Genomic DNA, 16,654 nt, shown 5'->3' with positions numbered 1-16,654 from the left:
AAGCTCTGTTGGTTCAGAGTATCAAAGAAGAAATCTTTTCCTAGATCTGAAGACTGAGTAGTTTATAGTAAAATAACTCTGAGGCCAATCTCTAGTTAATTAAAACAGACATGAAAACCTGTTGGGTACAGAGAATTGTAATTTTCAGCAAAACATAGAGATGCGCATTGGTAACTATAATGTACTGCTTCCCTCTTGCTTATTTATGTTATTTGGTTGCAGCATAATTTGAAATAAAAACACCTGCAAAAAAAAGCAGAATATTTTTAGCTCACTAAAAATACATATTTTATCATAAGAGAAGACTTAGTGCCAGCATTTAATTCTTGGCATAACATTTGTCATCCCCAAATACTGTTTTAATATCGGGATGAAATCTTCTGAGTTCATTTCCTTTTAGCACATGTTAGCTTTTGGAAGACTTTGTCTTATCAATAAGTCATTGGTAATGTCAGAGAGCTGCAATTCTGATGAGTGAGATGCCAGCAAAACTCATTAAACTGGATTTAAAAGAAGACAGAGTGTAGGCAGAACTGGTTGTGATGAAAGGCTTGTGGGTCAGTGACTCTGAGATTTCGGGCTGGCCATTTTAAATTGTTTTTTTCCCCAGCAATGTGAATGCAATGAGTTCTCTTACTTATTTCTGCCCCTGGTCAGCATGCATGGTGAAACAAACAGGGCTTGTTTTAGGAAATCTGCGTTATGCAATGCCATATCAACCTGCAGGTTTGCCTTGTGACGCGGGCAGCAGGAGGAATTCTGTCTCACGGCTCCTCCTGCGTCAGTCCAAGGCTGATTTCAGTGCTTTTTTTTTTTTTTTTTTTTTTCATAAATCTCCTTCTGGAGCTAATCATTGCAGACATTTCCGTCAGATTTTTGTGGAAGAAACCCCCTTTCTCTTGCAGGGCAGCCATGGGAGCCTGCCCAGCCCCTGGCAAGCATTGGTGTTTCTAGCACCACTTTTTACACCCTTGGCTCTGAGCTCACCCAGCAAGTCTCTGGATGAAGCAGCACTTACTGATTGCCCTCACACCTGCAAAACCCCCCCATGGTTTTCTAGCTCTCTGCAAGCTTTTAGGCCATTACTTTAAAACCTCAATTGCACACTCTCTAGTGTGAAGGTATTCTCTTTAAAGAAAGCGTATCTATTGGAATATTCATGGTCCTAAACATCACTTCTCAGCTGCTGTAACTTCCCTAGGATGGGCAGAGCTGTGATGATTTATGCCAGATGGAGATGAGGCTGATTACATGTGTTAGGAACACATACTGCAAAAAAGTCATTGTTTATGGTCTTGACAAAATTGTGCCTGTTAAAAAAAAGAAACAAAGCAGCTATTGGTTTAAGCAGAAGTAATGAGTGTGCTGTGTAAAACTTCGAGGACTGTATTACTCAGTTCCCCCTTGTTTTGATGTGAGCACATGGACCCTCAAAGTGTGTAGTAACAGCAACTGAAATTTTTCAGCTAAAAGAGAATTTCCCATGACACCTCCTCGCTGTGGAATGCGAAGTGAGGCATAAATATAAGTGAATTAAGTCTCAAGAGGTTGCCTGTTGATTGTCAGTAAAATTATGACAAGCGTCTTAAGTCACCTGAACTCCTTTAGCCTCTTGATCTTTATGTATCTTTATGTAGAAGGTCTTTATTTGATCTCAGTTAAAGCCAGTTCTCTATGAAGTCTTTACTTCATGGTTGGAATAATACTTGCATGTGATCCCATATCACCTTGTAATCTCTTTTAATATGGTCAAATGTTTGTGTGTATGTGTGTATAAATTTTTGCATAAGAATTTGTGAATCTAGGCCAGTAACGTTAAATTAGATTTGTCATTGTATTGTTCTTTATTTCCCTAGCCTATTATTCTCATGTTCTACAGTGCTTTGAGGGTCAAAGGAAAATGAGATTATATGGAAAAGAGTGGGGGAATAAAAGGCAGCTGTGCTCCATGTAGTCTCAAACATTTAAAAGAAACTCATGACTGTTTTTCTTACCACAACAGTTAGGAATGCAAAGTCTCTATTTAGTCACAAACATTTCTCAGACAAAAGGAGAATTTAGGGCTCCTGATTGTTATTTTGTAACATTTAGGTCTACCAGAACTGCAGTGGAAACATACTTGCTGCCACAGGCTATCATCCATCTTCCCAGCCCATGGTTAGTAGTAGCTTCTTGAGTGGCATTGCAGAAATCAGTAGGGTTTAATGAATATAATCCTGATAGAGATGAGCATGTGTGATGGTTTCTAACCTTTAGCCTGTGAGTTCCACTTTCATGTTTTTGATCTTCAGCTTTGGCTCATTTATTATCATTGCCAAGTGTCTGAAATATACACATGCATGTCCACGATACCATGTCAGGCAAGAAATCCTATGTCAGCATGCAAGCAGGAGTTGGAGGTGCAAGAAGCTGTGACTTCTCTGAAGTCAGCGTGCAGTCAGGCGTAGTGCACAGCAGGGACCTCAGACTCTGCTTCTCCTGTTGCTTCTGAGGGATACGACCTCCCTGATGTCTCGTGTCAGCATCTTGAACCATGGCATGGGGTTGGGAGGTGCTAAGGTGCTAGTCTTGAGTCCACAAAGCCCATGGAAGAGCAGGCGGGCAGCTAGCTGGAGGTGAGCAGGACCCACTTTCCCTGTATTTGCACACCTACAGGCAACTTACCATCCAAAGTGGTCTTTTGTGTTGATGTTGGTCACCCACCTATGTGGAGTCAACGAAAGGCTTGCACAGCATGCAGGCCGTGTCCTGAGAACTGAAGAGGTCTTTTGAGCTGGAGTGGTTTAAGCCTGGGAGAAGCAGGGCTAAAACTGTAGTGGAAAATGGCATTTATTTTTCTAAATAAATACAGGAGATAGTAATATCTTATTTGTTTGTACTGTTCTTACTTCTTGCCATGCCTTAGAAAATATGCATGTTGGGGCTTTATTTTCGCATGCACATTTTGTTTACATAACCAGTACAGTTTTATCAACAGGAACCGATGTTAACTGACAAAGCAAGCGGGAAATGTTCATTCTGTGCATGGTGATATCACAGAAACAATGTGTTTGAAGCCTTGTACTTCAAAAATATGCCTGAGAGGAATGGAAAAAAATCAGGCTTATATTGTAAAAACATGAATCACAACAGCTATTATCTCTTAAGAAATGGCATTCCAGCTCTTTGATTCAGTCATTGATGATTTCCCTTTTCAAACTGTGGTTCTTTCTTACCCTCTTAAGAAACATCTGGGCTAACCCTGGCTATTTGTAGAAATGTTTGCAATTCATAGATTAAAAGAAATTAGACATAGAAAGGACCCATGAAATTATCTTGCCCATTTCCTGAAAACATATGAAATTGCAGAAGAATTAGGCTAAGTATATATATTAAAATTTGGAACTTATACGCAGTATAAAGACAAAATATGTCAAGATTTCTCAATTGTAAGAATGATGGAAAATGTATTTTTTTTTAAAGGAATAGTAAATAGAAGAGTAGCGAAAGCTCTTACAAAGTTTGTGTAGGATTTTCTGCTTGTTCCTAGGCAGTTAGCTATCTTTCAGGAATTTCCAGATGAAATTGAAAAGACTTAGTTTTGACCAGTTTGAAGTTGATTCAATTTTCTAATAAAAGAGAGCTTTAAACAAAAATAATTCCTTTAAAAAATAATTAAAACTTCCAATTTTAGTTGTGTTTTTTTCCGGCTATTTTATCTCACTCACCCTCAACTATATTAAAAAAAAAATAAAAAATTTGACCAGTTCTGTTGCCAGAATAGCTTCTTTAAGGAAGTCTGAGAAGGATGCTGAAGTTTCTTGTGAAGATTCAGCTTTTACAATGAAGGATGTTTTCTCCGTGGCCCTTAGTAGAGACATTCCACACATTCTCTTGTCATCTCAGTGAAGTACTTGGTGTGCCCTGTGCTATATGGCTAAGCCTCCAATTCAGCTATGTGGAGAAGGTGATGCAGGGATGGCTACCATCAGTTTTCCAGCAAAGTGAATGTCTGTGTAGGTTGGTGGCAGGCAGCTGGTGCGATGTGAATCTCAAGAGATATTTGGGGGTATTAGCTTTGGGTTTCTGTGTGCTTCTGCGTCTGCACAAGCTCAGGCCAGCCACAGTCAAAAGGCAGATTGAGCCCTTGCCCAAGGCTTTGTAGGCTGTCTTATGTTGGCATTAGCACTATGTAAGGACAAAAGTACATAAAATGAGATGACAGGTTTCTCCAAACTGGTAGCCTAGGAAGAGTGTAAAAATAGGGCAAACGTAAGTAGTCTTTCTTGAATGCACCTGGGTTTTGTAGCTAGGGGATTTTCTCAGTCAGAGACAGCATCTTTGTGTTTAAAACCATTAATCTGTGATTTGATTTGAAATTTTTCCATTTTTGTATTATGAGGAAAAGCGAGCAATCATTCCTCATTCACTGTCTTCATAGTGCTCATGATTATCTAGACTTCAACTAGCAGCACACAGTGACCTCGTCTCCTGTTTAGAGACCTAGACTATGTCCTTCCAGAAGTACAGATCAGCCACTGATTTTTGTTATTCCCTTTGGGTCTGAGACAGGTTTCACTGTGAAGAAACAAAAATTGAAATGACAACAAACTCTGAGAATTCTCTGGCCACCTCTACTGATGTCATTTATAGAAAGTAAAATTGTATTTGCTTGCACTGGTGCTGAGTCACAAAGCGTTGAGCACAAGAAAACTCAATTTTTGGGAAAGCTTCTAATTTCCTGTTTTTCAGGAGGAAGGGGATAAAACAAACGATGGTAGGGGGAGAGGGTAAAAGAATAAAGAGAATAAATCTAAATAAAGAAGAATGTCAGAGTATCCAAACTCCAGGAAGGCTAGTTCATTTTGGCCCTGCTGGTTCAAACAAGCAGTAATGCAGGGTGTAATATACAAGCTCTACTAAATCATTCCTGTATGATAGGCTGTGATCAATGACAATTTAATGAATTAATTTTAAAACTAAGTCAGAATGGGAAAAACTAGTTATTTGAAAGAGTACTTTACTAAAATAAATTGAGTCAATAAATATGCTATTTGTCATGCAGAGTCCAGTTTAAGTCTTGTTTGCTAACAAAAATGCTGTCATCAGAGCCTAATAGAAGCAAACTATCTGGAACTATCCACTGTAAATAGACAAATACCATCTGAAAGCAGAAAACAACAATTGCGGCTTAACAAAGAATTGTATACTGCAGACATCGACAAATTCGATAGGGTCGCCCACCTCAAAATCTACTATTTTGTTTGTCTCCAGCTTATATACTGATCGGTCTGCTGGTGAGAAAAACAAGGGATGTGTTTCTTCTATGAAGTGAATTTTAATTGTTGTGTAGTGAGGGTTTCTCTTGCTGGAAAAAAACATGCCATGAAATTCAGTATTAAATTGCAAAAGACTGCTTCAGTGAACTTGGATGGATTTGTACAGGCTGCTAGAATAGGGATAAGCTTCATACCTTTTCAAACAGAATTTTTCATTAATTTTCGCTGCTATCCATGTTTAGTGAAGATACAAGACAGCTTTTTACTCTGCTGTGTATTTCACACTTTGCTTTATACATGTAAGTTGAAGGGATGTGGCAATTCTCAGTCATTTTAATTCACATGGGGATTGGAAGTATTGACAGTGAAACACCATCAACCCAAGATGGTCAGGCCTCTTAAGTTTTGGGTTACTGGGTATTGGATGGATGGAGCCTGGTTTTCAGATGTGATGAACTGGTAGCAGTGGATATTCAGCTTGGAGGGCACTCATAATGGTCCCAGGGTTTGGCAAGCACATTCTAGCATCCTTTGGATTGTAGGGTATGAGGAGAAGAAAATGCTCAAAAGTCTTGTTGGACGTTTTGAAAATGGGATTTGCTAACCCAAAGGAAAATAAAAATAACATTGCAAAACCCTTAAACAGAGATTATGGAGAATTTCTGTGTGATTTAAGAATCTGAATTTGACCTTTCACTCTTTAAATTTGGAATACAACAGCTGGGGCATTTTTAGAGTTTGCATCATGTGGCCAGAGACAGGCTGATTTAAATCTGCCCTGCAGTCATCTTAGGCACATTGTTCATCCACTCCCAGAGCTGCATTTTCAAAAATGAGTTAGGAATCCAAATCTGTGTGGCTTTCTATGAAACTTAATCTTGTATGAATCTAAGTTACTCCTTAGTTTGGATTTAGGATCCCAAGTGCCTGAAAACCTTAATACTCCACAGCCTATCTACAAAGTCTTTTTAGCTCTGATTGTGAGTGATTCCTAATTGAAATTACAGCTTTGGTCATTTCTATCTTCCTTGATGTTCTACTAACCACACAAAAATAGATGTTTTCCTGATAATACAGAATCTGCAAGTTTTTTTGGGTTATTTTTTGTCATTTTGATGGCTTTGTTCTTATTGCTTTGCTCTTGTCACTAACCTGTGGTACTTTTTGTTTCAGCTGTTTCCACTACTAGGAGTAAAGACCAGAAAAGACAAAGCAGGATGAAAAGATGGCTGACTTCTTGTTACCACCGGGTACTAACAGCTTCCACCGGTTCACGCCTGAATCCTTGGCTGCTATTGAGAAACGAATTGCGGAGAAGCTCGCAAGGAATGCAAAGCAGGAATACAGAGAGCAGCTGGGTGAAGACGAGAAACCTCAGCCTCAGTTTGATTTGCAAGCTTGCAAGAAGCTGCCTGATATCTATGGGACTGTTCCTCCAGAGCTCATTGCAGAGCCTTTGGAGGACCTTGACCCTTTCTACAGTGATCGTAAGGTGAGCACCAACCAGCCATCATGCTGCTTTGCTTTGCTCTGTTTTGAGCACTTGTTTTTTATCTTTCTACAGCCAGTAAAAATGTTTTCTTCCAGATTAAGGATCAGTTTCAGCATGAGCAGGATTCCCACAAAACATCTAAGTGTGAGGTGTTTTCAGATAACTTTGAGTATGAATATACAGTGTCTGAAAAGAGTAGAGCAGTAGCTGAGTTAAATTAAGCCAGAGGTTTTTATCTACCCTATCTTGTTTTCTGCATGAGTCTTGACTCTTCACAGGTCTGTTGTTTATCACTTAAGCCCCTTAATGTTAAGGGCTTCTGGGTGACTTCAGTCTTGTGCTAGCACTCTGCACAAGAGCAGGAGGCACCTCCACAGCCATTCCTGGAGAGCAACCATTTTTTTCCTTTCGAAGGATAGGAACTAGCACTGTTTAAGATGACCAAAACAGAGCTGAAGGGAGATGTGAGTAGCATGTGCAGTGCTGGCTCTTTGCAGAAGGGTAAGCTTTGTCCCAAAGCAAGCATCACCTGATGAGGAATCACGTGTAGGCTGGAACAAAGCCACAACAGCGCACACAGCTTCTGTCAAAAGGCTGTTGACAGCAAAGCTGGGCTGGTTGCTTACTACAGGTCATTCCCCTTTCCAAACATTTCACAAAACTGAGGACAAAATAAGGCTTGGAAGTACAGTGTATTTTTAGGCAGCTTCTAGTTCTTTCAGGTACTGATGTTCCTGATTTTGGGCTATGCTATTTCCCGTAATCAGTGAATTAGTATGACCACAATGCTTTGTCTATTAAACCAGTGTAGAAACAGGTACAAGAACTACAGAATAAAAGTTAATTTGGTAAAGACAAATAGATTACTTACCTGGAAGGGCCAGAATTAATTTACCTTTTAATTTGCCTGCTATCCCCAGGCACAAGCAGCAGGATACAGATTTGCAATTTTAGTGTCAGGAAGGTCTTAGACTCCAGGTGAGCGAGTTGCTTAGAGTTTGTCTATTGGGTGTCTTGATCCTGCCTCTGAGTGCATATGAGTTGCTCTGTGAATGCTGGGGCATTTACAAAGCTCCGTAAGTTGGAAAAGCATCCATTCAGCATTACTTTGGATTTAAGGTAACTCACAGTACTGGTTTCCTCTGCCCATATTAACTTGAGTACAATGACAGTGCCTCAGTGCCAGGGTCGGATCCTGCTGTGGAGCTGTGCCTCATGCAGCTGCTTACTTGGTGAGACAAAAAACATCGACTGAGAGCAATAAAGGGATCAAGGTAGAGAAAATGGAGTAACAACATAGTAATGTCTCTGGCATTTGCGAAGAGCTCATCATGAAAGTCCCTCCACCACATTTTAGTCACTGTGTAATTTTTTATTTTTAAAGGTGATTCCACTTCTCCTCCCAGCCTTGTGATGGAGGTGATGGCACAGGACCCTGTAAGGACTGAAGGAATGAAAAATAGTTGGGATATTGCAATAGGACCCTCTGCTGGGAGGGTCTTGAACAAAACTCTTCACTAAGTGAAAAGGAATTTGGGGGTTTTGAGGGGAGTGGGGAAGAAGTGTGGGATCCTGTCAGGATCTTCACAATGGGACATGGGCTGGGAAAAGCTGAGCATAAATGAAAATACTGAATGGTCTCATTTTCTATTTTGTTTTCCAGACATTTATAGTACTGAACAAAGGGAAGACAATCTTTCGATTTAGTGCCACTCCTGCCTTGTATATACTTAGTCCTTTCCATCCAATCAGAAGAGCAGCAATTAAAATTTTGGTACATTCATATCCTTTCTGTTGATTTCCCTCCTCATGTATTTTATAGAGTTTTTAAACACAGATGGGTGGAAGTCAGAAACCATTTTATTTCATTAAGCTGTTTTAAATCTTTCTGCTGAATTTGCTTGCAGAAGCAGAAATGCACTTGGATTTTTGGTTTGGTTCATTTTATATTGTTATGTGAACTGTGAAAATGGCTGTATTATACTGCTGGCATCAGATAATGTGAACTGCAGTGAAGGGTCTGCTGGCTTTACTCAGGATTAAAAGGTGTGAAGGGCCTGAACATGTTTAGTTAAGAGCCAATGGAAGAAACTGGGTGTAGTACCTTAGGAAGGGATCCAGGAGGTAGGAGCATACCTTGGGAAATCTACACTGATGGAGTGTTTTGCTACTGAGCATTTGAGCAGCCTCTCCCATGAGACTTTGTGACACCATATGCAGATGCAGTTTAATTTTGCACTGCCTCAGAAATTAATTATTTTGATCTCCTGAAACAAAACATTTTTTAAATAGTGTTTTCTTGGTTTTTTTTGTGTTTGTTTTTGTTTTGTTTTGTTTTCAGTTTGCTTGTTGAAACGCGTTATACAGCTAGGAATGAAAGTACAGGCTTGCTCGATGGACCTTTTGATGGAAGGGTGATGCCTGATTTCCCTTAGCTCTAGTTCTGAAGTCATGCAAGATATGTTGCATTGATTGGTTTTCACTTGGGTTTTAAACACCGAAACAGAAACATTATATTCTGACATAGTTGCATCTCTCTGAAAGACCAAATGGACCCAAATGTTCAGCTTTGTGTGAACATAACTAAAACTGCACCTTTTTTCATGGGTTGCCTTCTTTCTCTATGGTGCACATGGGAGACGTGGTAATGATAATTCAGACTTCACATGCAACTGTGATGATCATGTGATGTTTTAGTAACAAAAATCCCTCATCTGTAATGCTTGTGTCCACCGCAGAGAACTAATAAATACAAAGCAGGTAGTGTCTTAGAATCATTGGTTTATTATCAAATTTCAGGTGGGGAATAAACCAAACAAACTCCCCCTCCCAAAAAAAAAAATCAAACAAAAAAAACCAACCCCCCCAAAACCAGAAAGAAACCAGATTCCCAGTGGTTTTCCATACAGTGAGGGGAAAAAAAAAAAAAGTGCAAATATAGATAATCTAGCAAGAGGAAAAACAGGCAAAGCTTCTAGTTACAATAAGTCTATGCAAACATGAGTGTGTGATATCAGCCAGGATATTATTATGATTGCTAAGAATACACCATAGAATTTTACAGAGAGATTTGCTTATGGATCAGATTATGCATGCAAGCAGTGCAGCACTTGCTGCTGCATACCCAACAGTGTTTATTAGGTACAGTTACATCAGCACAGCCTTGCTGAAGTTAATTGAAGTCAATGAATTGGCACAGGTATGGCTAAGAGAATAATCTGAAAATTTAACTGAGAAAAACAGCATGTATATTTGAACATTGCCTCCAGCTTTGGAGACCTTTTCTGTCTTCTGCTTACTTCCTTCTACACTGCCTGGTGTAGCCAAGAGGTCACAAGTATGTGTAGTACACAGGAACTGCAAGCCCTTCGTAACAGTCAACCCAAATAAAAGTGTGCCATAAATCCTTTTCACATTACTTCCAAAGATAAAGACCACAGAAGAGTGAATTTGAAAGATATGTCAGGAACAGAAATATTGTAAATTGTGGGAGTGGAAGGTCACAATGTAAATAGCATTTTAGATACAGAAAGACTCAAGTTATCACCTCGTGTTGATAATGTCAGGAAATCCAACAGCTCAATCTTTGGCAAGCACAGGCAGGAGGCAACAGCCGTAGTCCCAGTGAAACAGTGGTGAAGTTCCTGCATTAGGCACTGATTTGTTTTCTGTCGATAAAGACCTTTCACATCAACCTGAAAAACAAAGGCCAATTGGCTGAGCAGGCAGTCAATATCCCAGGCAGAAAGGAGCCTGAATCGGCAAGTACTCAAGCAGATAATATCACAGACATGAATCTGGGAACCAGATCTATTGTCTTGTGTGAGTGTAATCAAGCAATCTTTATTTTCTTCAGGGCAAAAGCCAAAAAAGAGCATTAACAAATGGTGCCCTGTCACGGAAGTGTCTGAAGCATCTTCTCTAGTAGATGCAATATTTCCATTTCCAGTCATTAAGTGTACCATGAAGGCTAACAGTAGAATAAAATAGAGAGGACAGAGTAAAATTGTCCTATATAGAAGCTGTGGGTGTCACATTTCTTGGTTAAGTAGCTGTATATGGAGTTCTTCCTCTGAGATTTCAGGCAGGATAGATCCTCTATATTCAACTGCTCATCCAGACTAATTAGTCTAGTCATTCAAAAATGCACTCTTCCAAAGGAAAAAACATCCACAGCCTCCTAGTAAGATAAATTACTTCAATTAACAATGTATCCCTAAACCTTTTCTAGGTATTTCTCCTCTTCTTTGGAATCTAGGAGGCCTCATGAATGGACCATAGGCCAGAACAAGACCCTAGTCCTTTTCTGTCACAGAGGACATAGGGAGTGCAGGTCTGCATCCCAGTGGATGAACGCTTTTCACCTTCTGCATCATTACTAGCTATTATTAGCATATTCCTTTACAATCTCCACCTCCTAACATTTCATTGATGTCTTATGCTTTAAAGACTCCTCTTAGTTCTTCTAGCCTGCAAACCACACTGTGGTGTCTTTAGTTTCTCCAAGCAGTTTGCAGTCCTATATAAAGTCATAGCAATTGCTATTCCTTGTTTTTGATATATATATATATATATTGATATAGATATATTTTGATATTGATGTAGATATATTGATATAGATATATGATATAGGTATAGATAGCTGCTGTTTGCCACAGATCCAGAATGGGGTTTTGACCAAAATTACCTTCCTTGAAGCAAGAATTGTGGATTCTGGCCCATTGAAAAGAACAAAAACGAAACCCTCAAACTCTTCTTGAAGAATTTTCAATCTTTGTTCATATTTTCTGCTTGCAGTGTTTCTCCCATCTGATTTTACACACTTTCCTCCATAAGGGAAAATGAGACCTTGTCAAGCACCAATTATATGTACTATTGATTGGGACTAACCTTTGCTTGCACATATTATATGTAATTTGGCAATGATCACTTAGAAACCTCTAATATTCAGTCTGCTAATTAACAATTATCCATCATAATGAAGTCTAGAATAGAAGTATGCTGTGTTTGACTCAATAACTTTGTGCTAGGAGATAAAATTTATAAATTTTAGAACCAGTTTGTGCAAAGCTTACTCTGTAACTTCAAATTGGAAAGAATAAGGTTAATTTATTGCAGAAAGAATCCTGATGAGTAGCTTACTATATCTGGGTTGTGGTCCATAACAGAGTCCAACCCATACTTCTGAATGTGTTAGCCTTGTCAACTCATGGATCAGTAGGTTTTCAAAAATTGGACTTAGAGCAGTCCTAAGAGAGAGTCTAAGACTCCTAAGAGTCTTAGCGTCCTAAGAGAGCACTAGTCCTAGAGCAGTCCTAGAGCAGTCCTGTTACCTAAGAGGTAACAGTCAGTGCTGCTAATATATCTCCTGTCTGGAGATAAGAATAGTGTATCTCAATTTCATCTTTTTACTTTGTCCTTTCTGAGTAGATCATCGACACTGACTTTTTCTAATGCAACCAATTGCATTAGATTTCAGGTAGGAATGCTGATTTTCATTCTGTAGGATATTTTTTTTTTCACCTCTTAGTTTTAATACAGATCTCTGACTTTGGTGCATGACCATTTGAAATGTTTCATTCTTTTATGTTCTTTCTAGTTTCCAGCTTGGTCATGAAACTGTTTGAATTCGTAGTGTATTTGATATCCCAAAGCTGACCTCTTACACTTTCAACCTGTTTTCTCTGGTGTATTCTCTTTGGTGTTTGAATAAGGTGATGACACCTGCCTGTAAGTGAGCATCTGTTAGGCAGGCTCATCTTACACCACAAGGAAACAGGGATGTATAAATCACACCAGTGATCTTAAAATAGGTGGTTATAGAGGAATTTCTTTACTTGGAACTAAATTGAAGCACAGTAGTTTTTTGGCATGGCCTGAAAACACTGTCTTACTATTGTTCTCTTCATAGCATTTCACTGTAGTTGAAAAAGTAATCCAGTGTCTTCTATGGTAGCTGCAGCTTAAAGCCTAATTGTGTTAACCAGATGGACACAAATTACCAAAACGTATCTCAAGCTGACATGAGAAAATATGGCTGGCTATCAGATATCCATCCCAGTCCTTCAGTAGGTGTTGGCTCAGAACTGGAAAATGTTTGTGAGAGGAATCCCTTTGAGTTCAATTAGTGCTTTCTGCACGCACTGGGGAATATGCAGGTTGGTTACTACAAATTTAACCTTGTAGCTGCTTATGTGGCCCATAGGAAAACATTCCACTTTTTCCAACATAGATTTTGACTCTGTGAAAGGACAACTTTCACGCAAATGTTTCAGGATGTATGTTTGAAATTATATTCTTGCATCACTATTCTCAAATAAAATATGACACCTACGGAATCAGTAAAAAGGTAAAAAACTCCAAACAAACAAACACCTTATTTTATTTTATTTTATTTTATTTTATTTTATTTTATTTTATTTTATTTTATTTTATTTTATTTTATTTTATTTTATTTTATTTTATTTTATTTTATTTTATTTTATTTTATTTTATTTTATTTTATTTTATTTTATTTTATTTTATTTTATTTTATTTTATTTTATCCTTTTTTCGTAATGAAGGCAAAGCAAATTAATATTTGGAGGCTACCGATCTCTGCAGAAGGGTCCCAGCCTATTGACTGAGTTGCAGGCTGTTTTCCTTTGCCTTATTTTCTGTCCACTTAAACTCATTAGTTCAACTTTCTGCAGTAGCATGGGACCTATTATTTATGCAGAAGAATTCCATCATGTTTTGTAATATTTTTACAGATAGTGATGTGCTTTTAGGAGAGCAGTTCAGTGAACTGTGTCTTCAGTTTCAAGAATTCAATTGAGGGTGCTCTGTTCTCTATTTGTGGCCACAGCTTAGCAGCTAAGAGCATGGACTACACTTGGGAGGTTTGTTTTAGCCTCCAATTAGGGAAACTGATGCCTCAGCTGAGGCAGTCAGCTTTGCAGACCAAGACAAGCCAGTTTGCAGACCAAGCTTTAAAATTAGTGCTGTGAAACTCATATTAGCTTTTGGTGAAATTTTATACTGAAAGTGAGAATTCAAGACCATTAAAGAGATTAGAAAGACTAGATTTATAACTTGCCCTACAGCCTGAGAAATGTTTCAGGATGCAAAATATAATGGGAATTTGCAGACACAGGTTTTCTGTACATACTTAAATGAGACTAATCCCTCTTTTCATACAAAGTTGTGCACCTATGCACATTGTCATCTGACCAACACAGCTGTAAAATGTGGGTATGGTATTTTCAGAAGACTGCAGAGTCAGTACATTTGTTTACTGTATAATGTATAAAAATGTAGGCAAAGGAAAAAAAGGAGGAAAAGTTTCCTTATAATTTTTATGTGTATATAATAATTTGTTTCCTTATGTACTTACAAACAAATGTCTATAGTCCTTTTCAAGCAACTTGCAAATTATGAGTGAGCTGTCACATCCTGTGTGAAATGACAAAAATTTATGAAGTCTTACAACATATGCGTTGCTTTCCTTAATTTGCTTATTTACATTGTTCAGTATGTTTATTATGTGCACTATTTTAACTAATTGTGTGTTCATGGCACAGTCAGAGACTCCGTCCTGGAATAAATATGTTGAGTAAGTATCCTTGCTGGTTTACAGCTGCCCTATCCTTATCCCATCCTTCCTCTTCCATTTGTTATATTCTTTTTTTCCTTTTGTTTGCTGTGGTCTGATTTATTTCTAGTAATGCTGATGACAGTATCTGTCATGACAAAATGTTTTTCCAGGGGTTTATTGCCTGTGAAAACTCCCTTAGTAAGTAAACTAACAACTTTTTTTCGTCTACCAAGCTCACACTCACTGCTAAATGCTCCTGCTATGCTACATCTGAATGAAAACACCTATGATGAGAACTCCATTTGAAACTGGCCAGCCTTTCGCAGTTCCCAGGCAAGAGATTCAATGGCTGGGCACACTAGAATAGGCAGATGGAGTTTAAGTTGAATTATTTCAGAAGATACTTCCTGGATATACTTAGTTCTGTCCTTAGTCTGAAACTTAATGGAAGCAGCAGTTTCTTTTGGACTGAGTTCACCATGAGTATTGTTCCACTGTAATCATTGATAGGCATACATTAGGAGCAAGAATAAAATGGTCTGGGAATGCTTTTATCTTCCAATCTTTTTAGTTTGTCAAACCTTCAGAAAAAAAAAAAAAAGTATCACTTGAAGGGGTTTTTGGTTTGGTTTGGTTTGGTTTTAAATTAATTTTAAAAAAGATGAACTAGCTTCGGAAAGCCCATTTCATTTCTTTAAGTTGCTTTAAAATATTCTTCTTAGACACAGATACCAGATGCACAAGCTAATCAACCTACAGTGCATTAAACAATTATTTTGGCTCATTGAACCAATCAGAGCACACTTTTTATTTTTGACTGACATATGATAAACACAGCCATCTGCTGCTCCATAGCCTGGTGGTTGGTCGACTCAGGGCTGTAAGGAAAGACAGTAAAATGCCCTTATTTTTGGTTTCTCAGAATCATGCAGGGCACATCTTCTAGGCCATAAATTGCTAATTATAGACAGTGCTGAACCAAATATTTCATCTGATCACAATAACATCCTAATCCCAGGATGTATCATGTGTTTCCATATAGTATAGTACCCTCAAGTATGCTTGTGAGTTTTCTTTTCCCTCAGTGTTGTCCTTTTTCCTATTTCAAACTGTCATACAGTACCGTAGTCATATGTATTCAGCTGAAGCATGGACATCTCATCAGTGTGAGTCAAAGTTCGGTCAGTGAGTCTACAGCTGGCAAGTCAAACATTAAATATCAAATATCAACAAAACAAAAAATATCAAAGTGTGTTCCTTAAGCAGGAAATTGGGGATGATGTTATCAGTGCATCAAATAGGGCATGGAAGAAACATAGAACAGAAATGCAAATGGACTTGTGCAGCATGGAGTACGTGCTTCCACGTTTCCTCTTCTGTCTCCTCATACCTCATAGTTTTTCCTCCTCAAATGAATACAATTAAATCAAAGGCTTTTGACTTCTGAGGAGCAAAATATCCCAATGAGCTGTAATTCAAATTGATTACTATCGGATTTGGAAGCAATACATTTAATCCATTTTGTTCTGCTGTTCCAGAGACTTACCAGGGGATGCAAGAGTAACCTTGTGCAAATATTCGGCCTAGATCTTCCTTTGAAACATTTTCCTGACCATTTTGAAAAAAGAAATCAATTCAACTTCCCTCCACTAAAAATTTTTCTGTTGTTAAAGAAGCTGCTCAGTTGCTGGGGGTCTTTGCCCGATCCATTTAGTATTAGATGATGATTATACAATCAATTAAACCATCTGACATGCTGAATAAATACAAGTGCTCTATCATTTTAATGAGCTTATGTACCGTTAAGTGTATTTTTTAGTTCTTTGCATGTGTTTTCTGCATGTATTACTGAATACACATGCTTAAAGAGATGGTCACGTGGGTGACCTATATTTGAAATACCAGAGCAAAACTAAATAGGCGTCATGAAAAATCAGATACAAGATAATTCTTAGGTGTACGGTCAAAAAGGAGATGTGAGAAAGATTCAATGCCCACTGTTGCACAAAACCTGTCCTATGAATCTCCATTTTAAGGTGAAGCGTACTGAGGTTTTATAACATGTGTAGCTAACTCTACTGTGTGACATGGTGTCTGGAGAGCAAGGGATTTGCCAGTATCTTGTATGTATGCCCTGTTGCAGATCAGCAGAATACAGCTGAAAGAAAACATTTGCATTTTATGCATAATGAAGTTCTTCCTTAGAATACCACCTTGAATTGCTTGCACCTTTTTTTTTTATATAATTTTTTTTTTTTTTTTTTTTTTTTTTTTTTTTACCAAACAGGAATCCCAACTGCTATAATTTTTTTTTGTGTGTGGTGGCAC

The 16,654-nt window shown here is 38.2% G+C and overlaps 1 protein-coding gene across 2 annotated transcripts in view; it reads left to right on the top strand.

Moving 5' to 3' along the window:
• LOC136008081 (sodium channel protein type 5 subunit alpha-like) overlaps positions 1-16,654 on the top strand; it is a 213,888-nt gene that overhangs the window by 33,567 nt on the left and 163,667 nt on the right. The window contains exons 2-4 of one of the 2 annotated variants that reach the window (XM_065666864.1): positions 6,432-6,750; positions 8,414-8,532; positions 14,255-14,344. In XM_065666864.1, the coding sequence (XP_065522936.1) occupies positions 6,484-6,750; positions 8,414-8,532; positions 14,255-14,344 (476 nt within the window). In that variant the 5' untranslated portion in view covers positions 6,432-6,483. Of the gene's footprint in view, positions 1-6,431; positions 6,751-8,413; positions 8,533-14,254; positions 14,345-16,654 lie in introns of those variants that run through there. The other variant, XM_065666863.1, reaches the window with a different exon arrangement.

This window comes from Lathamus discolor, chromosome 2 (genome assembly GCF_037157495.1).
Source record: "Lathamus discolor isolate bLatDis1 chromosome 2, bLatDis1.hap1, whole genome shotgun sequence".
In the NCBI taxonomy this organism is placed as follows: Eukaryota; Metazoa; Chordata; class Aves; order Psittaciformes; family Psittacidae; genus Lathamus; species Lathamus discolor.
Note: the sequence above shows the minus strand (reverse complement) of the source record. Positions and strands in the feature narration are given on the sequence as shown.